Below are 25,001 nucleotides of genomic sequence, written 5' to 3'. Positions count from 1 at the left end.
TGTGGTTGATAGCCAGCCTGTAAGACCCTCTAAGAGCCCATGAGGTTACAGCGAGACTGCCCCCAGCCACCCTCTTCCTCCAGGGATATGTCCCCACGTCCACCTGATTCTGAGATTCATAATCCTTCCTGCCCCAGAAAGCTGGGTGGGAGCTCAGGTCATCGTGATCAGAGGCAGGGGGATGGATCACTTGACCTGAGGATCAGCATGGAAAAGAGGAGGGGGAGAGAGAGGAACAAGACTCCATTTGGCCTTCCACAGCCAAGTACTTAGCAAAAAGAGGTGTCAGCATTCAACAGTCTCATGTGTCCTGGGGAAATCAGTCATTCAGGGGGAGTCTTACTGAAATCTCTCATGTTTCCCCCAAAGCAGCCAAGGGTCCCAAGGTCACCCTCTCTTTCAAGCAATGCTCCTCTCTTGGAACAACAGGCAGAAACTTCCCCTTCCTTAAGGCAGGGGCATGGTGGGTAAAGAGGTGGGGAGGCCAGTCCCGCGGCTCTGGGGCTGTCGGTATCTAGTCTCCGTTATCTAGTCTCTGTTCTCAGGGTTCTCAGGGGAGGCGCCGATTCTCTCTCCTCCCACCCTCCCTGGGTCATGACCGCCTCCTGGGGTCTCCAGCTTCGCCTTCGCCTGCCAACCTGCCTCTCCGTTCAGCTCTAGTTGGGAGCAGAGAGTCCCCACGGGCCCCTAAGGGTGAAGCCCTGTTGGGCTGGGACAGAGATGCAGAGATGGGGCCAGCCCCCAGGGGAGAACTGAGGAGGGCTGGGGGGATGGGGGGAAGAGAGGTTAACCTTCAACAGGATGAAAATGTTACAGTATTTTTCAAAACTCTTAAAAATGTAAATCTTTATCTGTATATTGACATGCAAAAAATTCCGTAACACCTTGTTGAGCGAAAAAAAACATTACAAAGCAGCACGTGTGATGTTTAAATAAAATTATGTATTTGTGTGTGTGTGAGTGTGCAAAAGACTGACACAGAGGCAGTGTGCAGGGAGTAACATCTGGAAGGATATTCTCTGAAATGTTAATCTTGTTTGCCTCAGGGGGTGGAATTTGGGGTGTTTTATACAGTCCTATTTTTACTTTTACTGCTTAAATTTTCTGTATGAGTATGTTTTATCTTTATACACAGGAAAACTCTCAATGATGCTATTTTCAATTTGGGGGAAAAAGGATTGTTTTCATCATCAAAGGAATATAACTACATCAGTCACAGAAAAGGAAAATACAGAAAGAAAAGCTCCCGTAGTCCCATCAGCGAGGCAGCCCTTCAGAACATGTGGTGGGTTTCCTTCCTGTCAGCGCCTCTGAATCTCTTCACAGCAGCTTCTCCCTCCAGGTCTAATAATAGATGGGAGGGGGCTGCACAGGGACCCCCTTTCATGTAGGGCTCACATCTCCTCTGAAAAGTACATCAGGCTGTTTCCCCGGTCTACAGATGAGGCTCTTGAGGCTGACTTTCAGGCAGGGGAAGTGACTTGCCCAGGTCACACATACCTGAGTGATAGGCAGAGCCAGGCCTGAAACTCTGAGTCCTGGCAGCCCAGTGCCACTTCAGTGCTCCCAGCTGCCATGCCCAAGTCGGGGAGCTTTTGTGGCCGGGCCCAGCCCAGAGCCCTGCAGACCCAGCGGCTGCTGCCGTTGCAATCCCCTTCAAGGAGCTCTTCCTGGGGCCCACCAGGTTCCAAGTCTGCCCTGGGGCTGGAGGAACAAGTTGCATCCGACACAGCCCACCTGGGCTTCTGGCCGGGAAGGAGAGCGAACGCTTTACGCAAAGCCACTTAGCTTACAGAGCCCGGGCACACAGTGGGCGTCAATGAATATCTGTTGAATGTTCATGGTCGAAGCGGCTCTGAGGCTGCGAGTGCTCTGAGAAGGCCCCAGTTCCATCTGGGCCATCACTGAAGGCTTCCTGTAGGAGGGGGCCTTTGAGCTGCGCCTTCAAGGACGGGTAGAATTTTCACGACGGTCCAGAGGAGAGAAACAGGCTGGTGTTTCGGGTGGAGGGGTCGACTCTCCCAGAAGGCGAAGTCTTTCAGCGCGAACTACGAGGCACGCGGGGACTTGCTCGTCTCCACCGTGGGGGCCCTCCAGTCCTCGCCCGCCGGCCGCGTAGAATTTGCCGAGTATTAGCCACGAGGGGGCGGGGTGAGGCGGGGCGGGGCCGAGGTGGCGGGGTTGGGGGGGAGGGGGGACCCGGAGAGCTTCATAAAGCCACAGCAAAGGCGCCGCGATGCTAGTGACAGCGGCCCGCTGGAGAGGGAGCCCGGGAGCAGCCGCGCGCCCGCCAAACGCGGGCGCAGGACCCAGGCGTCCGAGCCCGGGCTCCGGTGGGGCCCCCGCCCCCGGGACCCCGCCCCGCCCCCGCCCGCCTTGGCCCACCCGACCCTCTCGGCCGCCCCCGCGCGGAAAGGGGCCGGTCCTCGACGGCTGCGGGAAGGTACCAGCCCGCCCCGGATGGGCATCGTGGAGCCGGGCTGCGGAGACATGCTGACGGGCACCGAGCCGATGCCTGCGAGCGACGAGGGCCGGGCGCCGGGCGCCGACCCACAGAACCGCTACTTCTACTCGGAGCCCGGCTCGCAGGACGCAGTCGACCGTCGCGGGGGCGCCAGCCTGGGGGCGCCCTACGCGGGGGGCGCCCTAGTGCCCGCCCCGCCGGGCCGCTTCCTCGGAGCCTACGCCTACCCGCCCCGGCCCCAGGCCGCCGGCTTCCCCGGGGCGGGCGAGCCCTTCCCGCCGACGGCGGGCGCCGAGGGCTACCAGCCGGGGGACGGCTACGCGGCCCCGGACCCGCGCGCCGGCCTCTACCCCGGGGCGCGCGAGGACTATGCACTGCCGGCGGGGCTGGAGGTGTCCGGGAAGCTGCGAGTCGCGCTCAACAACCACCTGTTGTGGTCCAAGTTTAATCAGCACCAGACGGAGATGATCATCACTAAGCAGGGCCGGTGAGTGAGCCAGGCGCCGGGGAGCGCGAGCCGCCCCGCCAGCAGGTGGGAGCCTTGGCCCGCCCGCCCGCCGGAACAAGGACGTGTTTTCTTCTCTTTTTTTCTGTCTAGACTTTGCTGGTGTCTCCGTGTCCCACACAGTTTGGGCTTAGGCTTTGAGGGGAGGGAGAGGGAGTTGTAGTGCGGACAGGAAAGTTCTGGGGGTTGTTTACTTCTGTTAACCGTATCACTTCTAGGACTTGACACCAACAGGCAGAACTCGGAAAGAGAGATGGACGAGAGTGGGCGCAATGAGAAGTTGTCATGGGTTACGGGAGGGGTGCCTGTAGTTCACCCCGAGTTTGTGTGTGCCCCTGCGCTCTGCCTGAGTGGGGGTCGCAGTGGGCAGAGGGGGAGCGTGTGTTGTGGGTCTGACAGGGCAGGACACCTCTTAGCCCCTGTGTGTGGGGAAATGGAGGGGAGGGCAGAGTCTTGCAGCGTGCTTGCCGGACAGTAACCCAGCCTTCATGGGCGTGGGGCTGTGCCCACTTCTCCCAGGCCTTTGCTGCTGTTGTGCACATGTCAGCTTTGGGGGGAGGAGGTAAGGCTGGGATTTGGTGACATGGAGAAGCAGTCGCCAAGTTTCCCTTCCGGTAGTACTTTGAGATCATATGCCTGGTGTGTGTGTGTGTGTGTGTATGTGTGTGTGTGTGTTGGGGGTGGTAAAGTGTGTGGGGGCCCAGATCCTTCCAGGTACAGGCCCCTGCCTGAGGGCACAAATGCTCATGGGCCTGAGCAGGTGAATCTAAGCCATAGCTTCAGCCAGTCCCACACTCTGCACCCTTCAAGGTCTGTCCCCTGAAAGCCTGCCCACACGCCTGTCCAGATATTCACCATCAGCCTGCGGAAATTTGGGAGGGGGAGCCCCATGGCTCGGTGGGTAAGGATCCCCTGAGCCCAGTGCATGTGGAGTAGGGTTTGGGGCTGAGGGTGCTGCTTCCGGAGAGAGCCTCCTTCACGGGGAAAGAAAGAGAAACTCTTGACTTATGTGGTATTTGTTTAGTAAGCAACACTCGGAGTGGGCCCTGCCGGTGTCTGGTGTGTGCGAGTGTGCGTCTGCCCTCCCCACTGGGGGCCCGTGTGGGCAGGTGACCAGGGAGGACCTCTGTGTGGCGGGCCTGTGTCACTAGTGGACTCAGGAAGTGTTGAAGAGTGGATACCGAGTATGGGGCTTGGGGAGGATGAGAGAGAGGCCATGCTGGGCCTCGGGGTTGGCATTCAATCTGGGCATTGCTGGAACATTCTTCCCTCCCGATGGTTTCTGTGGGGTGGCCTGGGATTGAGGGACCTGTCCACCACCCACAATTGGCTTCAAGTGGCTAAGCTGTTCCCCTTTCCCTGGGATGAACCCGGGAAAGTTGGCATTTTCTTTTATGGCACGGCCTTCATCTCCTAAGCCTTCTGATGTTTCCCCTCTGCTCCCCCGACCCCTCGGCTTGTCTGAGTACACCCAGGCACAGCCCAGGCTTCTCGTCCCATCCTGTCTGAATTGGAGGGGACCCAGAAGATCCTGTCCAGTCTCCTCCCTGCAGAGAGAGGGAAACGGGCCCAGAGACAGTAAGCGACTCTTCTGAGGCCACACAGCACACCTGTCGCTGGCAGAACTGGCACCAGAACCCAGATGGTATCAGCCTGGGTTTCTTTCTCGGCCCCCCTCGGCCGGGAGTTGAAACTGCCTCCCGTACTGTCCAAAGGCCTTGATGTATTCAGCTGCTTTCACTTCCATTATTTCACTGTGCGCTAGGCAGGCCAAGTGGTCTCCCCATTTTACAGCTGCAGGCACTGAGGTGCCGGTCTATCTAGTAGCCTCCCCTCTGTTGTGTGGTCAGGAAGCGTTCCCACCCTGGGAGCTGGCCGGGGTCTGCCCACAGCCTGCTGCCAGGCCTCTGCCTCTCCAGTCTCGAGGGATGGGGTGGACGGATCATCAGCCAGCGCTTCAGGGCTCTGGAGGGTGCCAAGCTGGGTGCTGGGCTGACTGCGGGTCTACACGCAGGCTTTTTAGGGCGGTAATCTCTGAGTGTGGATCGCCATCTCTGCCTGTTTCTTTCTTTTATGTTCCTGCTGAATAATTCTCTCTTGAGAAGTTTCGTTGTCTCCCTTTTATGTCCATACACCTACTTTGTTTTATTATGAAAATTCTCCAAAATTTTCAAAAATACAAAAGTGAAGAGAGAAATGTAACAGGCCTCCATCTACCCACCACCCGCTTCAACAGTTGTCAACGCTGGTCCCGTCTTGTTTCTTTATCCTCACTCACTTCTACCCCTCTGGTCTGCAACTGTATTAGTGATAGAGTACGTAATCATTAAGTCCTAGACACTACGTTATTTCATTCTTAAATATTTCTCTGTGCACCTCTAAAAATGGCTTTTTAAAAATAAACACGGTACCATTAGCAAACCTGAAAAGAAATTCCCGAATATCATCCAATTTCCCTGATTGTTTCACAAGCGTGTGTGTGTTTTACAATCTTCACACATTCCATCCATGCTGAGGGACTACTTCAGGCACCTCAGGGTCCCTGTTGGGAGGGGCAGTGGCCCGTCACCATTTCCTTTGATGCCTCCCCTTGGATCAGGCCTCAGGGACTGCATGCTGGGGCAGAGGGGACAGAGGACACACCACCCCCAATTCCGTCGCACCGGCCCTGAATCACCCCATATCTCAGCTTGGGCTCCAGTGACTGGGAAGTTGGTGGCCATTTCCTCCTGCTACTAGCTTCTGAAAAGGAAGACTTGGGCTCAGAGAGCAGCTCCCTTTCTGTCTTCCTGCTTTGGTGGGCCAGCCTGTCCCTCCGTGGGTTCCAGTGACCTGCCAGTCACCACCGCATCACCCACGGCCTTCTTCCTTTTTGAAAAATCCTTCCAGCCCAGGCCCACTCACAGCCCCACAGCCTTTCGCCCTGGGCTGACTCACTCCCTCCCAGATCCTTCCTCTCCCACCCACCCTAGACCCATCCCTCAGTGTGGACAAATGACACAGTCTCGCTCTCCCCCATGGGCAGGAATGGGGTGGGGAGCAGGGGGGTGATTCCCCGGTCCAAAGACTGATCCAGGCCGTTCAGATGGGGCTGGGGGCGGAAATTGGGGCCAAAATGATGGGTGGACCACCTGGAGACTTTCGGTGTCCAAGTTTATACGTTTGTGGAGACTTGGGGTGCCTGATAGTGCCCCCCTGGACTTGTGTTTCTGCGTGGCAGCGTACGTGTGCTGTGAAGGTGTTGGCAAGCATACGAGAGTGGATGGTAGACATTCTCAGTAGAGGAAGAGAGAGCTGGTGTCTGTGTGTGGATGTGTGGGTGTGCATTAATTGCTGGCAATCCCCACTTTTCTGGGTGTGATTAGTTGATTATTATAATTAAGATAACTTTGGGTAGCTCCGTTGTTAAGGAGCTCAATTTGCATTTGTGTCTGTGTGTGTGAAGTTACGGGTTGATAAAACCGTTTCGGTCCCACACAGTCCTCGATCACTGGCCTCACAGCCATTGTGGTTTTCCTTTCTCCACGTTCCTAACTCCAAGAACTTTTTAGATGAAAAAAAAATTTTTTTAGCTTTATTTAGGGCTGGCTGGCTTCATCTCTCTTGCAGCAGGTGAAACCGGCTTTGCTTTATGTTCGGCTGTTTGCTGGTGGCTGTCTGATTTCTATTAAGTGGTCTGGGGTGGGTGGGAGGAGGAAATCCTGGGACGCCCGAGCTCATTTTGCCTTTTGATAGGTACAAGGCATTGCTGAATCCCCTCCTAAAAGGGGGGAATCAGTTTACACACCCACCAATAGTGGACGAGAGGACCCATTTTCCTTTAGGCTCATCAGCATTAGGTATTATCGATTTTTAAACATTTTGCCAACGTGACTGACGAAAACCATCTCCTTTTAATTTGCACTTTTAGTGCCGGTGAATTGGAGCATGTCAGAGGTGTTCAGGCCGGGGGAGGGATATGATGACCCTACGAATCATTTCAAGGTGGGTTGGTCTGTAGGGGCAGCAGAGGATTTTGGGGTCTTGGACCCTGTCTTCTGAGGCTGGAATGGTAAGTGGGCTTTTTGGGGTCCCAGACCCATCTCCACTCCCTGTTCCTTCCCAGCAAAGTGTCGTGTAAATCAGGGGCTATTTTGGGATGCCAGCTGGTGGTGATTCTAGACTTTTAGGGTGAAATTGAGACCTCCCTTCTCCTCTCTCTTTTCCCCGTCTACTTCCTGTGTCTCCTCCGTGTCCCTCTACTAGCGATAAGCAGCAGCTGTAGGGATGGAGACCACAGCATGCACTCTGCCGTCAGGAGACCCTGGCTCTGCTCTCCCGCCAGGGAGCTGTTGCCAAACCTCTCTGAGCCTCATTTTCTTCGAGTATAAAATTGGAAATAACATTTTATATCTCAGAGGACTGGTTCAGTGAACTGACTGCTGTAGAGGTAGAGGCTCAATGAATATGTTTTCTTCTCTTCCTGTATTCCTCCAGTTTGGATAGGAACCTGTTACCCTATAGAAACGTGTGAGTAACCTGACCACCGTCATAGAATGAGTTGGTGGTAGAAATGGGTTGAAAATATTCCTCCACCCTCGATTGCTCAAGGCCTCATCCCTAACCTTTGATTTCTCAAGTTGACTGGCCTGCTGAGCCCCTGGGACCCAGGGCCTGAAACCAGAAGTCTGAACTCTTGCTCAGGGTCCTTTAGCCAGGCCAGAGGGCTTTGACAGCTCTGGGCCTGGGGGAAGGTGGGATGGGAGTGGGAAGCAGAGAGGGTGAGCTGAGTTTCACATCTTTTGAACTTCTTAACAGCTCTCAGAGGAAATGTAGGCAGGAATTATTAACTCCATTTATGGGTGAAGAAACTGAGGTTTGGTTTGGGAATTAACTTATCCAAGGTCATAGGGCCAGTAAGTCTCTCTTTCTCAGCCCAGGAAAAGTCTGGGGAAGACAGGAATGTGACTGGGCCCTCCCGGGAGACCTTCCCAAGGTTATTAGGGGTGTTTCTCTGGGACCCTCTGGGGACTAGGATCCACCCAAAAGTGTTGCTAGGCCCCAGGAAGTCTCCCATTCCCAGGTTTCTTGATTCATGGACCAGTGCCTTTGTTCCCCTCTGGCAGTGCTTCCTGTAGGAGGAGGAGAGAAGTATGTGGGAATAAAAAGTAATTCTGATGAGGATTGGCTCTGCTGTCCTGAAAACTCTGCTCTTCCTGCTTGGGTTAGAAGAGAAAGGCTAAGCCATTGGAGCTGGTGATGGCATTGGTGCTGGTAGAGCTGATGATGGTGACGGGGGTGGTGATGGTGGAAGTGGTGGTTGTAGTAATGGTGATGATGGTGGTGGTGATGGTTGTAGAGATGGTGGTGGTGATGGTGGAGGTGGTGGTTGTAGTGATGGTGATGATGGTGGTGGTGATGGTTGTAGAGATGGTGGTGGTGATGGTGGAGGTGGTGGTTGTAGTGATGGTGATGATGGTGGTGGTGATGGTTGTAGAGATGGTGGTGGTGATGGTGGAGGTGGTGGTTGTAGTGATGGTGATGATGGTGGTGGTGATGGTTGTAGAGATGGTGGTGGTGATGGTGGAGGTGGTGGTTGTAGTGATGGTGATGATGGTGGTGGTGATGGTTATAGAGATGGTGGTGGTGATGGTGGAGGTGGTGGTTGTAGTGATGGTGATGATGGTGGTGGTGATGGTTGTAGAGATGGTGGTGGTGATGGTGGAGGTGGTGGTTGTAGTGATGGTGATGATGGTGGTGGTGATGGTTATAGAGATGGTGGTGGTGATGGTGGAGGTGGTGGTTGTAGTGATGGTGATGATGGTGGTGGTGATGGTTGTAGAGATGGTGCTGGTGATGGTGGAGGTGGTGGTTGTAGTGATGGTGGTGATAGTGTAGATGGTGGTTGTAGTGATGGTGGTGGTAATGGTTGTAGTGATGGTGGTGATGGTGGAGGTGGTGGTTGTAGTGATGGTGGTGATGGTGGTGGTGATGGTTATAGAGATGGTGGTGGTGATGGTAGAGGTGGTGGTTGTAGTGATGGTGGTGGTAATGGTTGTAGTGATGGTGGTGATGGTGGAGGTGGTGGTTGTAGTGATGGTGGTGATGGTGGTGGTGATGGTTATAGAGATGGTGGTGGTGATGGTAGAGGTGGTGGTTGTAGTGATGGTGGTGATAGTGTAGATGGTGGTTGTAGTGATGGTGGTGGTAATGGTTCTAGTGATGGTGGTGATGGTGGAGGGGATAATTGTAGTGGTAGTGGTGATGGGGGTGGTGATGGTTGTGGTATAGAAGTGCTTCTTTCTCGGAATTATACTCTGGTACAATAATGCAGCATCCCAACCTCAACTTCCTCCAGTTTTCCTGGGAACCAGTACTTTGAGCATGAGAACTGTGCTCGATAGAGTTCTCTTTCAGGTGGATGGGAAGCTCCACCTAGGACCTTAGCTTCTTCTCTGAAGGCCCAGCCCTGGGGCAGGCCATACTACAGACATCAGGCCCAGGAGGATGGGTCAGGGAGAGCCTGTGAATGGGTGCCATGGGGCTAGGAGTGTGTTAGCACCATGAGAGCCACAGTGGAGAGGATGGATGGCAGACTCAGGCCAGACTGGGGCTCAGGGGGCTGAGTCCTGAGGACCTACTAGGAACAGCCTGTAGGGGGCTGGCTTGTGGCTTTGCTCCTCCCTAGGAAGCAAACTTCCTTCCTTAGGTTAGAGACAGTGCTGTGCAGCTAACGTCCAGCAACTGCCTCTCTGAAAGCAAAACATCTTTAAAAGCCCTGATTTGTAGTGTTTGCTGATTTCTGTGGTGTAAATACTCCTACGATAGCTGATTTCAAGCTGCCGACGTGGTATCAGTGAGACATTGAGTTGGGAAGAGACGTGCAGTAGCGCGCATTATATAGTATTTGCACCATTACAGGTACGATAGCGGTAAATAACCTCAAGAGCAGAGATAATAGTAAAATGTAGTAAAAGAATCGGGAAGTGATGATTTTTAAGTGTTTATTATCTTGGTTTATAGTATAACGTATTTAATTGTAAGTTTATATAATTTAATTTTTAATTATGTCTGTGTTTAATAACTGGCTGGCAAACTTCCTGAACATTTTCACTTGGCTCTCGTGAGGTGTGGAGGCCAGCTGCAGCACACCACTGATGGCCTTTGCACAGGGGTGGCTGCCTGTGGGGTTGGGGACTAATGGATGTTGGTGGGTCTCTCTGTCCTCCCCAGGCGAATGTTCCCATTCCTGTCATTTACTGTGGCCGGGCTGGAGCCCACCAGCCATTACCGGATGTTTGTGGACGTGGTCTTGGTGGACCAGCACCATTGGCGGTATCAGAGCGGCAAGTGGGTGCAGTGTGGAAAGGCCGAGGGCAGCATGCCAGGTATGCGCCCCCTTGGGAGCGGTGGGCACTCTTTTTCTCCAAGACTGGGCGCCCCCTGGTGGATCCAGGAGGAACCCCCAAGTCCCTGCCCCACCCCAGGATTTAATTCCCCGTCTCATCCCCCCATCCCACCCCATTCATCCACTTCTCGCTTCCGTTCTGTCATCTCTTTTCTACTTTGCACTAGCTTGTCTTCTGCTTAGTCCTCTGCCTACACCTCCCCTTGCCCTGCCCCATCTGGTCTTCCTCCTGCAACCTTTTTGACATCCCCCTCAGAACAGGCAAAGAAGCCCCACACCATCAGGGGTCTGGTCCCAGGGGCTGCATGCCAAAGAGGTTCACTGTCTACAGGAAACCGCCTGTACGTGCACCCAGATTCCCCCAACACTGGAGCCCACTGGATGCGCCAGGAAGTTTCATTCGGGAAACTAAAGCTCACGAACAACAAGGGGGCCTCCAACAATGTGACCCAGGTGGGTGGGACTCCTCCTCAGGGGCTAGCCCTGCCCCCCCCCCATCCCCAGGGCTGCAAGGGGTCCTGAGGGCTGACTCTGTTCTGTAAGAACAGAGTGCTCTCTGACTCTGGTTCTTTTCCACCCACCTTGAGGGGAAGATGAGATGGGAGGAAGCTGAATCTCAGGGGCAGACAGGGGGTCACATTCAGGCCAACATGGGCTAAGCCAGCCTGGGGGTTTCTTCATGGAATCCCGAGCTGCCATCGCTTGTGTACTGTGCTGGGCGTAGAGTTAGAGCCAGCGGTCCCACGGAGTGGTTGCAGAGTTTCTCTGAGTTGAGCAATCCTACTAAAAGGGCCCTTATCCCTGAAAAGCTGTTTGTGCTAATACCTTGGTCACAGTGGACATCTAGGGGTAGGAAATGGGGCAAGAGGACAGAACTGGTGCTGTGAAGAGGCTGGGGACTGGAGCTGGAAGGCATGGGAGAAGTTACATGGGAGGTGGCAGGACAGGGGAATGAACGTGATGACCTCAGGGTCCTTTCTAGCTTGGCCATAGGGCCAGACTTGGGTGGGGGTGGGGGCGGGAGATCCTTCGAAATCCCTCCTCCCCACCCCCGTAAACATCTTGTTCTCTCTCCCTCTGTCAGATGATTGTGCTCCAGTCCCTCCATAAGTACCAGCCCCGGCTGCACATCGTTGAGGTGAATGATGGCGAGCCAGAGGCAGCCGGCAACGCCCCCAACGCGCATGTCTTTACTTTCCAAGAAACCCAGTTTATTGCTGTGACCGCCTACCAGAATGCTGAGGTGAGGGCTGCCTGGTTCAGTGTGGGCCTGAGCCTGGGATGGGGAGAATGCAGCCCCCCGTCTCCCTTGGGAGAGATTTTGGAAGTTCCCTAGGCCAGACTCAGAGCTCAGGTGACTCTGTTTCCCCTCTTTCTAGATTACTCAGCTGAAGATTGATAATAACCCTTTTGCCAAAGGATTCCGGGAGAACTTTGAGTCGTAAGTGCTACTGGGTTCAACTCGCCTTTGCAGAGGCCTCCTCTTGGTCCCTCCTGAGACTGAGGCTGTAGACATGTGCTCAGCAATTCCCTCGCTGCCCCTGAGGATGGGAGAGGGTGGGGTGGGTGCTGGAGGGCAGGCCAGGGAAGGAGGGTCTGGGGAGGGACTTGCAACTGGCAGGCTCGTAGGTGACCGGTTCTGCTAGTGACCCCTGTGTTCTTGCCGCCTATTTTTTTTTTAGCATGTACTCGTCTGTTGACACCAGCGTGCCCTCCCCGCCTGCACCCAACTGTCAATTGCTTGGGGGAGACCACTACTCTCCTCTCCTACCCAACCAGTATCCTGTTCCCAGCCGTTTCTACTCCGACCTTCCCGGCCAGGCCAAGGATGTGGTTCCCCAGCCTTACTGGCTGGGGGCTCCCCGGGACCACAGCTATGAGGCCGAGTTCCGAGCAGTCAGCATGAAGCCTGCATTCCTATCCTCTGCCCCCGGGCCCACCATGTCCTACTACCGAAGCCAGGAGGTCCTGGCGCCTGGAGCTGGCTGGCCTGTGGCCCCTCAGTACCCTCCCAAGATGGGCCCAGCCAGCTGGTTCCGCCCCATGCGGACTCTGCCCATGGAACCTGGCCCTGGATCTTCAGAGGGGCGGGGGCCAGAGGACCAGGGCCCCCCCTCGTTGTGGACCGAGATCACCTCCATCCGGCCAGAGTCTGGTGACTCAGGACTAGGGGAAGGAGACTCTAAGAGGAGGCGTGTGTCCCCCTATCCTTCCAGTGGGGACAGCTCCTCCCCTGCTGGGGCCCCTTCTCCTTTTGATAAGGAAACCGAAGGCCAGTTTTATAACTATTTTCCCAATTGAGCAGATGATGTGATGAAAGGAACAGAAACAGCGTTACTAGGTTGGAGGACACCAACTAACTAGACAACGGACTCAGGACTGAGCGGTCTGCAGCTCCCTCTGTCCCTTCTCCTTTTGTAGTTGGTCAAGGAAGAGGGGGCCCAAGAAGGATTCTGGGGTTCACTTGCTGCTTCCTGGCCCACAGTGAAACCTGAGAGGCATGTCCCCCGCTCCTTCCTTTGCCCTAACTATGATCATTTACCTGGTGCTGCTTCTGGCTGTGAGTTCCCAGCTGGAGAACAGAGAACAGAGAACAGGAGGCCTTGGACACAAAGGAGCTTCCTCTCTTCTGGGGGAGGGGGCTGGGGGTCAGGGGGCAAAAGCCTGGAACTGGAAACTCTCTTCCTTTGTGGAATAACTTTGAGCATTTTTGTTTGTGTATGTGTTAATCCCGGTTCTGAAAATAAAGATCCATGGATTTTTCTAACAGTCAGCCAGCCAAGGCCAGGGAGAGGACTCAGGGACTTTGGGGAGCTGGCCTGGGCCCCACCTGCTCAGAGACAGTGGGGTCCTGAGGAAGGGGCTGGGAAGGGGGGATGGTGCACATCTCAAGAAGCAAAGTCTTGGGGGGAGGGTGTGCGCATACTCTCTTCTTTTTTCTGTTTTTTGGAATGGGGGAGGCTATTTATTGTACAGAGAGTGGTGTCTGGATATATTTCTTTTGTCTTCATCACTTTCTGAAAATAAACATGAAACTGTTGAGCGTGTCCTGTTTCGGCGCCCGGGTGAGGGCCATGGGTGGAGACTCCACTGGGAATTGCGAGTGCACCAAAGCTGTTCTGTTGGCTCGAGAACAGAACCTGAAGTTCCGAAGAACCTGCACTTCCTCGAAACCTGAAGTGGCTTCACTCAGCGGATGAACTCAGTTATCGCAGGGCCACGTGTCCTGCCTTCAGCGCTCAGGTTGGTGGTTGATGCCACCTCTTCAGGTGTCCTGGGATAGAGAACCATCCCTGGGCCTGCGTGTGCCCCCTGCCCTGTGGAGGGGGTGAGAGGGCAAGGCCGGAGCGGGGCTGGGGTGGGGTGGGGACTCTTCGGGGAAGGATGGTCCTTGATATCTCTCTGCATTTCGAGCAACTTTGGCCCCCCATCTTCATCTTAGGGTTGTTCAAGGATTAAAGGAGTAAATGTAAATTGGACCACATGGAATTGCTGTTTTTATAAATCAAGAACAGCCAAATATTGGCAATTTTATGTGGTTCAACCTAATACATGTAAAGGGTTGAGAACAGTGTCTGATAACCGGTGAGCACTCAGGGTGTAAACTGTTGTGTTATCATCTTCCAGCTCTGCTTCTCTCTCTACACACCTGAACTGTGTGTGATACATGCTGCTTTTAAAGAATTTAAGCAATGCAGAAAAGTATAAAAACAGCAATAAATTATCCCAAATCTTACCACTCGTCAATAATTATTAACATTAGATGGGTTAGATAGAAATACTTTTATAAAATTGGAATCATACTGAAAATGCTTTTTCTTAATGAAAACTATTGAATTTTAGTCAACAGAATTTAATAATACCAAAAAAAAAAAAAAAACCATCAAACCATCAAGACCCCCAAAACTCTCAAGTGAATGATGGGGATTGCTGGGCCGGCCCCATGGCTTAGCGGTTAAGTGCGCACACTCTGCTACTGGCAGCCCGGGTTCGGATCCCGGGCGCGCACCGACGCACCGCTTCTCTGGCCATGCTGAGGCCGCATCCCACATACAGCAACTAGAAGGATGTGCAGCTATGACATACAACTATCTACTAGGGCTTTGGGGGAAAAAACAAATGATGGGGATTGCTGAACTCAAGACAAATTTTTCTTCATAATAAGAAATGTTTCCTGAAAGAGCGCCCTCAGGTTAGGAAGGAAGCTGATGGGAAAGGTGGAGAGGTTGGATGACTATGTGTGCCTTGTCTGGTCCAGGGAGCACCCCATTCTAATGCGGGAACCCCACTGTGGGCTTTGGGGTGTTCTCCCAGTTCTGTCTGGAGCCTGGAAAACTTCGCTTTGTTACACAGCTCACGGCCCTCCTTTACTGGTCCCTGCCCAGAGGTCTTCATCAGTATCTAATCAGAAGAAGGAAAAGGTAAGGAGACAGATTTGGTTCCATGCTTTCTGGATTTGGAAGCTCATAATTTCATAAATGACATCAGGAATTCTGCCATGTTGCCCTTTGTGAGTGTGGATTATTCCTCCCCCTGCCCACCCTCTGGCTGTCACTCTCTGCAGTTAATGGTATTAAGTGGGGCCTATTTCCTTTCTTGGGAAACTGCTGTTGGCAATTATAATACTCTTTTCCCCCACTGTTTTTAAATGGTTTTGGTTCACTTCATTAGCTATGAAATGAAGGGAGTTATGATCAAGCCATACTCCGCCATTTTCCCAGAAGTGTGGCTGCATGTGTTTTGATGCTGTGTCATAAAGGTTCATTGCTATTATTTCTTCACTGTTAAGTGTACCTTTTACTGAATATATAGATAACTAAACAATATATTTATTTTACTGAATACATATGAATATATTTTATTCATATATATACACACACACACAAGAGTCTTTAGTTAATGTGATGTACTTTACCTTAAATATTATATGATATGGCATTAATATTCCAACTTGTGCTTTGTTTTTGTTTGAATTCATCTGATAAATATTCTCATTTTTAGTTGATAATGTCTTAGTTTCATTTTTGTTGTGGTTATGTGTTTGTCAAGCAGCAAACTAATGGATTTAAAAACATCCTAGGGGCCGGCCCGGTGGCACAAGCGGTTAAAGTGCACGCACTCCGCTGGGTGGCCCGGGGTTCGCTGGTTTGGATCCCGGGCGTGCACTGACGTGCCGCTTGTCAAGCCATGCTGTGGCGGCGTCCCATATAAAGTGGAGGAAGATGGGCACGGACGTTAGCCCAGGGCCAGTCTTCCTCAGCAAAAGGAGGAGGATTGGCAGATGTTAGCTCAGGGCAGATCTTCCTCAAACAAACAAACAAACAAACAAAAAAACACATCTTAAGAGTCGTTACTTAAAATATTTTCCATTTATTTGTAAATATGATGATCACTCATTAACCCACCACACAACTCAAGAACGGAAACACTAATAATATTGTAGCTAGCTATGTATTACCCCATCCCATTTCCTGCCTTTCCTTATAGATAACTAGTATCCTGAATTTTGTTTATCCTTTTTTTTTTTGCTAAGGAAGGTTCACCCTGAGCTAACATCTGTTGCCAATCTTCCTCGTTTTGCTTGAGGAAGAATCACCCTAAGCTAACATCTGTGCCAATCTTCCTCTATTTTGTATGTGGGTCACCACAGCATGGCCACCAATGAGTGGTGTAGGTCTGTGCCCCGGAACAGAGCCAGGCAGCTGAAGTGGAGCTCATGGAACTTAACCTCTAGGCCACAAGGCCCACCCCTATCCTTTTCTTGCTTTTTAAAATTGTTAACACTTTGTATATCTAATTATTATGTTATGTAGTTTTAGTTGTTTTGAACTTTATAAAAAGTATATGTATATGTGTGTGCGTATATATATTTAAATACTATGTATAGTACATATGTATATCTTTATATTATCTTTCTCTGCATGAACATGGAATATTTCTTCATTTAGGTTATCCTTAAAGTCCTTCAGAAAGTTTTACAATTTATAAGAGTATATCTTGTACATCTTTTATAAGATGTATTCTTAAGTTTCTTTTCTCTATAAAAGGTATCTTTTAAAAATACATGTTTCCTAACTGTTTCTTACTGGTATATAGAATTATAATTGTTTTTTGTATGCTGATCATAAGATCCAGCCACTTTCCTAACTCTCTTATTATTTTTTAGTGGTTTTCTATAAATTCATTATTTTATCTATGGCTAATCAGATTATTTCAAATAATGACATTTTTATTTCCTCCTTTCTAATCATTATGCTTCTAATTTCTTTTTCTTCCCTTATTGTGCTGGCCAGAACTTCAAGTGCTAGTTTCTTGCCTTTTGGGGATGATTTCCCTGTCTTTATTCCACTCTTCCCCTTACGCTGGTTTGGCATTTCTGTAATCTATGTCTGTTATTTTAGTGGTTACTCTATACATTTTAATATGCATACTTAACTTAACAAAATCTTAGTGTTGGATGGTATTTTTCCCTCCTTTATGGTCAATAAAACAATTTTAATCACCTTACCTCTGATCTTCTGTCTCCTGACTTACTGTTGTTTTCTCTCTCAATTTACCGATTTTGAACATTTCAGTTCTTTTTTAACCCCCAAGATTAGAAAAGCCTGTATTACTTTATTGAGACGGTACTTGTTTGGGCTTACCTTTATGTTACCATTCTTTTGTCCACTTTTCCTGTTTTTCTACCTCTTCTACTGGGATCATTTTCCTACTTTGTAAACTAAATCCTTTATGAGTTCTTTTAGAGAGGATCTCTTTGTAAATTCCTCGTGTGCTTGTTTCTTACAAAGATTATTATCCCCCCCATTATTGAATGGTAGTTTTGCTGAGTAAACAATTTTCAGTGGATAGTAATTTCTTCTTATTTTATAGAAGTTATTCCACTGCCTTCTGGCTTCTGTTGTTGAGAGATCTGCTGCTACTCTAATTATCATTCTTTTGTAGGAAGCTGTCTTTCTCTTTCTGCTTTCCAGATCTTCTATTTATATTTGGTGTCCAACAGATTCACTATATGACAAGGTATGAATTTATTTTTCTTGATCATATTTGGGATACATTGTACTTCCTGGATTGGTGTATTTGTGGTTTGCATCAATTCTGAAATTTCTCAGTTATTATCTCTTTAAATATTACTTCTTTACATTCTTTCCAATTTCATCCTTTGGGACTCCAGTCAGATGGACGTCAGACATTCTCATTCTATTGTTAATGTCTCACAACTCTCTATTATTTTTTGTTCTTGTAGTCTCTCTCTGCTGCACTCTAGATAAATTCCTGGGATATATCTTTTAGTTTAATTCTACTTTCAATAGCATCTAATATGCTGATTTTTTTTTTACAGTTTACAAAGTACTTTTCATAACTGTTTTATATATGTCCATTAAATTTTTTTCAATGTTATGCTTTGTATTTCTATAAGTTCTATTTTTTCCAATTTGTACAATCCTGATGATTTCCTGTTGTATGTTTTCCCTTATAATTGCGCTGTTTCTGTAAATATTCTACACACAACCATTCTGTGTTCTGTATTTGACATTTCCAACGTCTGCTGTCTTTGTGGAGGGTAGTGGTAGGGGTGTTGTCTAAGTATACTGTTTCTTCTGATTCTCACTCATAGTGGATTTGCCTTCTCGCATGCTTGGTGGTGTTTGTAAGTCATGTTTGACTTTTAACCCGTGGGAGTCCCGTAAGACTAACTTGGAGAAAATTTCTTCCACAGATGTTGCCTGCAATTCAACAGATGTGGAACGCCAAGTTGTGGCTGGAATTTTCTCTCCAGCAATATAGTCAACTTCTTGGCTCAGGGCTCCAAAAGAGTGAGACAGAAGCTTCCAGGCCTCTAAGGGCTGGGCCTGAATCTAGGACAGCATCACTCCTACTACATTCTATTGTTCAAGGCCAGCCATGCACAAGGAGAAGGGAAATAATTACCCCTCTGGATGGGAGAAATGGCATGTGCTTCCTAGCCACGGTCCTGGGATCTTTTCTTCATCGTTAGTATTTGTATTTTCATTAGTAAGTATTTCTTCATCATAGCCCAGGGATTCCCTTCATGTCTTTCTTGTGTTGGATCTCCAGTTTCCTGGATCAAATGTCTTTTTCTTTCTTTGTTCATTATCTTGTTTTTCTGAAAGACATTTTTTTTTTCTGAAGGAGTTTTCTGGTGCACAGGAGGTAAAACTTCTGAATTTTTAACATGTCTGAAAATGTCTTTATTTCACTTGCACATCTGAGTGATAGCTTGACTGGATGGGTATAAAAGCCTTAGTTGGAAATAATTTTCCCTTGCAAGTTTCAAGACATTCCTCCATTTCTCTTAGTTTTCAGTGTTGCTCTTAAGAAGTCTGGTGCTATTTTGATTCATGATCCTTTGTGTTAGGTGTTTGGATCCTCTCTTTGTCCCCAGTGTTTTGAACATTCTAGATTATATGCCTTGATCTGAAACCTTTTTTTTTTTTCATTTATTATTCTGGGGCACTCAATGGGCCCTATCAATTCAGAGACTCTGTTCTTTGTTCTTAGAAAGTCTCCCTTTTATCCATTTTTTTCTCAACTCCTTTTAATCATATGATAGATATCCTAGGCTGATCTCTAATTTTATTTCCTAACATTAATCCTTCTTCTCTTATTATTTTTCAGAGAGTTTCTAGTTTTTATCTTCTCATTCTGTTATTGACTTTTAAATTGCTCCTGTCTTGTTTTTAATTCCAAGAATTCTCTCTTGTTCTCCAGATGTTTTTATAGCACCCTATACTTGTTTTATGAATGAAATATCTTCTCATATCTCTAAATATATTATTTGGAAGGGGGGGTTTCTTTTGCTTCTTGCAGTATTTCTGTTTTTTTAAAGTTCCTTTCTCTACTTGTTTATTTTAGACTTTCTCTTTCATATTGGAGGCTTTGCTCAAATATTGGGTGATTCTTGACTGTTCATGTTTAAGAAAGAAGCACTATAAAAATAATGATAACTGAAAAAGAGCAAGGCACTAAAAGTTTACATGAAAGCTCTTGTGTGTGTATGGGGAGGGGTTAATCAACCAGTGGGCTTCACTTCAGGGTGATGTAGAAGGATGATCAGATGGGGGAACTTGCAACCGTGTGCTGGAGCTGGCTTGCACCAGGTTGCAAAAGCCAAATGTGCGTGTATTTCCCAAATCTGCATTCAGCAACATTGTGTTGGTAGCTTGAAATTGTCCTTGGGAATATTTACACCTTGGAAATCGACAAATGCTACAAGCAAGAGCATACTTCCTCCTAGATTGCTGATCGTTAAACGTTTACTGCCACACCACCGGGAGCTGGTTTATTAGGTTGGGAATCCTTACAACGAAACCTAAGAGGAGTGTATAGAGGTTTTTTCTCTTAAGCTATTATTCAGTCCTCCTAGGGAGACTTCCAAATTTCTCCCTGACTGACAGCATTCTAGGGGTGGGATATGAGAAGAGAAATCAGGAATCTAATTTTTCTTTTACAAACTTTCACTTAAACTTTCAGCTTTGCCTCGCCTCTCTTAGTCACTGTCCTTGGTATCCCCAAGTTCCATGTCTGTTCTTCTCATTTTCTCCAGAGAATAACACTCTGGCCTTTTAGGTGGTGGTGGTAGTGGGGTGGTTGCTTGGCTACGCAGGGTGGGAAGTAGTCACAAGTATCTTGATATCCGTGATTTCAGATTTTTAGCCAGTCCACCAATTTTCAGCACCATGCCTCAACTCCACCTCCCACTGTGCCTGACACTCCACCTCCCACTGTGCCTGACACTCCCAAATCCTGAGCCTTTTAAAGGTTATTTGGTGTTAAATCAGTTCACTTATTGTTAATCCTGTTTGTAGGCATTTCAGGGTGTAGCCGCATTTTAGGTTGTTACTCCATCTTGCTTAATCAGATACCACTTCTCCATCTGCTTTCTATATTCCAAAGATTTGTTGACGTTTATTGTCTGCTTCCTTTCCCTCTGCTATTCTCTTTGCTTCTGTGGTTCCATACATTAAGAAAATGCTTATATTATCATTTTAGTAAGCAATATTCAAATTTTAAACTGAATGCTCTTCGTCGATTTTGAATGGAAACATAAATCTTTCAAACTTCATAAATTGCCCCTCCCCATTTTAGGAAAGTTTTAATTTTATCTCTGATTACCTCTCATCCAGTTAGTAGTTGTTTTTCAGGGGCATCTGTAATTCTTTGACTTGATCGCTACTCTCTGTTTCTCTTGCTATTACAGTCATGTGTCGCTTAATGATGGCATTCTGAGAAATGCGTCATTAGGCGATTTCATCACTGTGCCAACGTCATAGAGTGTACTTACATAAACCTAGATGATATAGCCTACTACACACCTAGGCTACATCGTACTAATCTTGTGGGACCACTGTCATATATGCAGTCCATCATTGACCAGAATGTCATTATGTGGTACATGACTGTACTTTATTTTCTTCTTTTAAAACTTATATTCTGTACTCTGGGAGAGATTTCCAAATTTATCTTAGTAATGGAATATTGACTTGAGGATGACCGAAGACTGATTTCTAAGGAGAAAGTGATCTGGAAGGTTAAATACCTGTACTTATGATTTACATGAATGCCTTTGTGAGTGTCTATGGTTACAGCCATGTCTTAATATGTTGTTTTATAAGCATTAATAATGGCAAGAGTTATAAATAGCTGGGTATAAAAGTAACTGTTGGGATCAAGATGTTAAAGTAGATTAAACACTAATTTAATCTTTTCTCAGACTCAGCAAAACCCAGCCTGTTCCTAGATCACCTAGAACCTAGATCACCAATTGTTCCTCCAAATAGGGAAAAGGGACACAGAAATTTCTTCAGGAAATATCTGAGGAAATACAACTAGCTATGCTCACATCCTTATATGACAAGCATCCTTATGTAATAAAAGAGAAGCTTTGGCACAGATACGTGGCCGAATCATGTCCAAACACACCAAATCAGAATGGTCTTTCACTACACTGATTTGGTTTTCCCTCAGTTCAACTGTGCTCTTCAGAGCCTTCATTGGGAGTTTAATTTCTACCGTTGGATTTTAGTTTCTTTTTCAATTTTATCTTATCTCACCTATCTCCTGTTCATCCTGGCCTATTATATTTGTATCTCAATTCTCTCCTAAGAGATTTCTTTTATTTTATCGAAGATGCTGAATAGTTCCCTGAAATTTTCTTTTGCATCTTGAAATGGCAAGATAATTTAGTAAGGCAACTTACTATGTGGAATTATTAGCTATAAATCAGTTAAATGAGTAGTTGAACTGCAGCACTTTTTGAGCAAAATAATAGATACTTTGTCTTTGGATCACACTCCTCCTTTATGAAGCCTCTACCCACACCCTCTTCTTTCCGAGGGTAAGCCCCTGAAGGTCACGTTTATATGATGTGACCCTGCCTGCCCCCATTCCCCATCATAGCTGATTGGAAGATGGTTGATACATGAAGGGATTGGGGTTGAGAGTCATTCGTGAGTTTGAGGCATTGCTTGAGTTTGGGTTATGTAAACTGTGGTGCAACAGGGCAGCCAAGTCTATGAAAATCAGAGAATGCAGTTTGTGGGGACAGGAGCAGAAGAAGATGTACAGAGAGATATAGCAATAAACTATCAGAGAGGGAGTGAGTGATAACAAGAGCAAGAGTGAGAGTGAGAACGAACTTCCTGGTTCCAGTTCCTCTTGAGGTCCTACTGAACTTCCTCTTTGTCCTCGGAGCCACACCCATATGCTAACAACAATTTCCCTTCAGTTTGGAGTGAGAGTCTGGGATGACTAAGAGAGCCTTGATTAAGACATCCCTTCTAGTCATAATAAGCAAATCACATCATCATGAGTAAGAGGATGAGGAAGATGCTGCATGTTTTGTTCCTATAGTGGGAGGACGTGTATCCAGCTCATTCCAAAGTAATATCTGACTATTGGGAAACAAGGTGAAAAGCTGGAGGGGTGGTTTACGGTGGGGGGACAGAGGCTACATCTTCATTTTACCCATGTGGAAATTATTTTCTGACTCCGCCTTTCCTAGGTCTTGCTGAAGTATTAAGGTGTAGGTTCCATAGAGGTAGCAAAAACTCGAAAAGTTTAGCCGATGGCCAATTCCTGTTCACGGAGTTAAAGGTGAGAGAGAGCAATCAAAGCTTCTAGCTTGATGGTGAGGACCACAACTATAGTCTGAAGGGGAGGGTTATATCCAGGGCCTGCCTGCTCCTCATATTCAATACCATCCGGAGAAACCGAGGGCTGTAGGCCAGTGAAAACATGGTGAGCATACATTTGGATGGTTGCTGTGACTTTGGAGGAAGAGTGGGTTGCTTTATAAAAAGAGAGAAGCCTGAGCGAGCTTCATCTAGATGAGAATGAAGCCTATGGAGCTGACAGCAGCTTGGCAGGGACCGAGGGCACTCTCCAAGCTGGCCCTTGACCATCACCAGGGCCTGGGAGCCTTCTTGGACAGTGGACTCAGTGACAACTTTATTCTTCTGAGACTTTATATTATGAGAATTTTCAAACATACCAAAAATACCTCAAATTTAAGTTATTAACATATTGCTTCATCTATTTTTTTCAGACGTAAAGTAAATTATGAACATCATGATATTTCACCTACAAATATTTCAGTCTGCATCTCTTAAAAATAAGGACACTTTCTTACCTAACCACAATGCCATTGTCACACCTAACAAATCAACAGTAGTTCCTAATATGTTCCTATACTAAGTTCTTATTCACATTCACACCTAACTGTCCCTCAAATGTCTTTCGCAATTGATTTGTTTGCACAGTTCCCAAAATCCACGCCTTACATTTGATTGTTATTCCCCTTAAACATCTTTTAATATGAAACAATCCCTCTGCCTTTTTTTCATGCTGTTGAATTTCTTTTTTTTTTTTTTAATAATTTTATTTATTTATTTATTTATCCCCCAAAGCCCCAGTAGATAGTTGTATGTCATAGATGCACATCCTTCTAGTTGCTGTATGTGGGACGTGGCCTCAGCATGGCTGGAGAAGCGGTGTGTCGGTGCGCGCCCGGGATCTGAACCCCAGGCCACCAGCAGCAGAGCACGTGCACTTAACTGTTAAGCCATGGGGCTGGCCCATGCAGTTGACTTTCTAAGAAGCCAGATCAGCTGTTCTTTAGAGGAGTATCCCACTTTCTGGATCTGACCAATTGCTTTTTCATGGTATCATTTGACTAGTTCTTCTATTCCCTTCATTTTCTACAAATTCTAGAATCACATTCTAGAATGCACAGTCACATTCTTTTATTTTAGAATGCACATTACAATGCACAGTCTCTCTGGTTGTCCAGCTAGAACTCTTTGACCAACTTTATAGTGAAAGGTATTGTAAATGATATTCAGGCAGGAACTAGTGTCATATCTTCAAAGATTGGGACACCTGAACAATACATACCCTCTACTTGTGCCCATAGGTGGGCCGCCTACTCACTCTAAATCTAGAGGTCTCCAAGAAAAATAAATACATTTCTTTTGAGCTACTATACTCTGAGTTCTATTTGTTACATCAGCTTAACCTGTCCTAATCAATACACCCTCCTCTCCACTAAGTCATCAAGGGAAATATGTGCATAAGAGATAACGAATAGTCATTATCATAACACCATTTGTTGACTAGTCCATTAGTTCCCCACTTATTTATAATGCCATCAGTATCATATACCAAATTCCAAGATATACATGGATATGTTTCTAGATATTTTCTTCCTTTCATTCATCTATTTGTTTATTACTATGCCAATAATACACTTTTAAAATGAAACACTTTACTTTGAGATAATTGTAGATTCACATGCAGTCGTGAGAAATAATACAGAGAGATCCCATGTACCTTTTACCCACTTCTTCCAGTGGTTAACACTTGCAAAACCATGATACTGAGATAGGCAGGAAGCTAGATATGAGCTGGGAGCAAGGCCACTCCACCAGGTGCCGTGTCCTCATTATTGGACAGGCACTCCCCTGGACCCTGATTGACATACAGCACTCCCCTGGACCCTGACTGAGAGTAGCCCCAAGCCTCATTATACCCTCATTTGCATTGCGATTTTGACCCCCCTTGTGGGAGATCACCACCATGACAGTTCCAGAGATGCCTATATAAGGAAAAAATCTCCCCCTCCCGACTCGAGAGTGGAGACAATGCCCCGATTGGCACACGTTCCAAGACCCTCACCCACCCCTGGACCCAACATTCCCAAACCACTGACCACCACAACTTTAGTGCAGTTGCTCCCCCTCGAGCCTGTCCGCCCCTCCCCTTGGGAGTGTACTTTCACTTTGCTAATAAATCTTCCTCTGTTAAAACTGCTATGTGTCCACTCTCAAATTCTTTTGGGTCTGTGGACCAAGAACCTGGGACCCCACCGCACCAATCTGACTGGTGCCGGCAACAATACAATATCACAACTTGGATATCAACATTGATACACTCAAGAGACAGAACATTTTCACCACCACAAGATCCTTCATGATGCCCTTTTAGAGCCACACTCACTTCCTTCCAGACCCCACCCCCTCCTTAACCCCAGGGGGTTACCCACTAATCCATTCTTTGTCAATTTTTGCTTCATATATTTTGGGGTCTCTGTTATTAGGTGTGTATATGTTTATAATTGTTACTGA

The 25,001-nt window shown here is 47.7% G+C and overlaps 1 protein-coding gene across 1 annotated transcript; it reads left to right on the top strand.

Annotated features, from left to right (window-relative positions):
- Nucleotides 1-2,362: 2,362 nt before the first annotated feature.
- Nucleotides 2,363-13,396, top strand: TBX21 (T-box transcription factor 21). Its single transcript, XM_004434605.3, has 6 exons — nucleotides 2,363-2,951; nucleotides 10,182-10,336; nucleotides 10,688-10,809; nucleotides 11,441-11,599; nucleotides 11,736-11,797; nucleotides 12,039-13,396. The coding sequence occupies exons 1-6, from the start codon at nucleotides 2,461-2,463 to the stop codon at nucleotides 12,655-12,657; spliced, it is 1,608 nt and encodes a 535-aa protein (XP_004434662.2). The 5' UTR covers nucleotides 2,363-2,460; the 3' UTR covers nucleotides 12,658-13,396.
- The last annotated feature ends 11,605 nt before the right edge of the window (nucleotides 13,397-25,001 follow it).

The sequence above is a fragment of the Ceratotherium simum genome, chromosome 16, assembly GCF_057802395.1.
Source record: "Ceratotherium simum simum isolate JZ-2026a chromosome 16, ASM5780239v1, whole genome shotgun sequence".
Classification (NCBI taxonomy): Eukaryota; Metazoa; Chordata; class Mammalia; order Perissodactyla; family Rhinocerotidae; genus Ceratotherium; species Ceratotherium simum.
Note: the sequence above shows the minus strand (reverse complement) of the source record. Positions and strands in the feature narration are given on the sequence as shown.

Coding starts and splice junctions, on each gene's coding strand:
- TBX21 (XM_004434605.3), top strand. CDS start 2,461: ATGGGCATCGTGGAGCCGGGCTGCGGAGACATGCTGACGGGCACCGAG. Junction 10,337..10,687: donor GGCCGAGGGCAGCATGCCAG/GTATGCGCCCCC, acceptor CACTGTCTACAG/GAAACCGCCTGTACGTGCAC. Junction 11,600..11,735: donor CCGCCTACCAGAATGCTGAG/GTGAGGGCTGCC, acceptor CCCTCTTTCTAG/ATTACTCAGCTGAAGATTGA.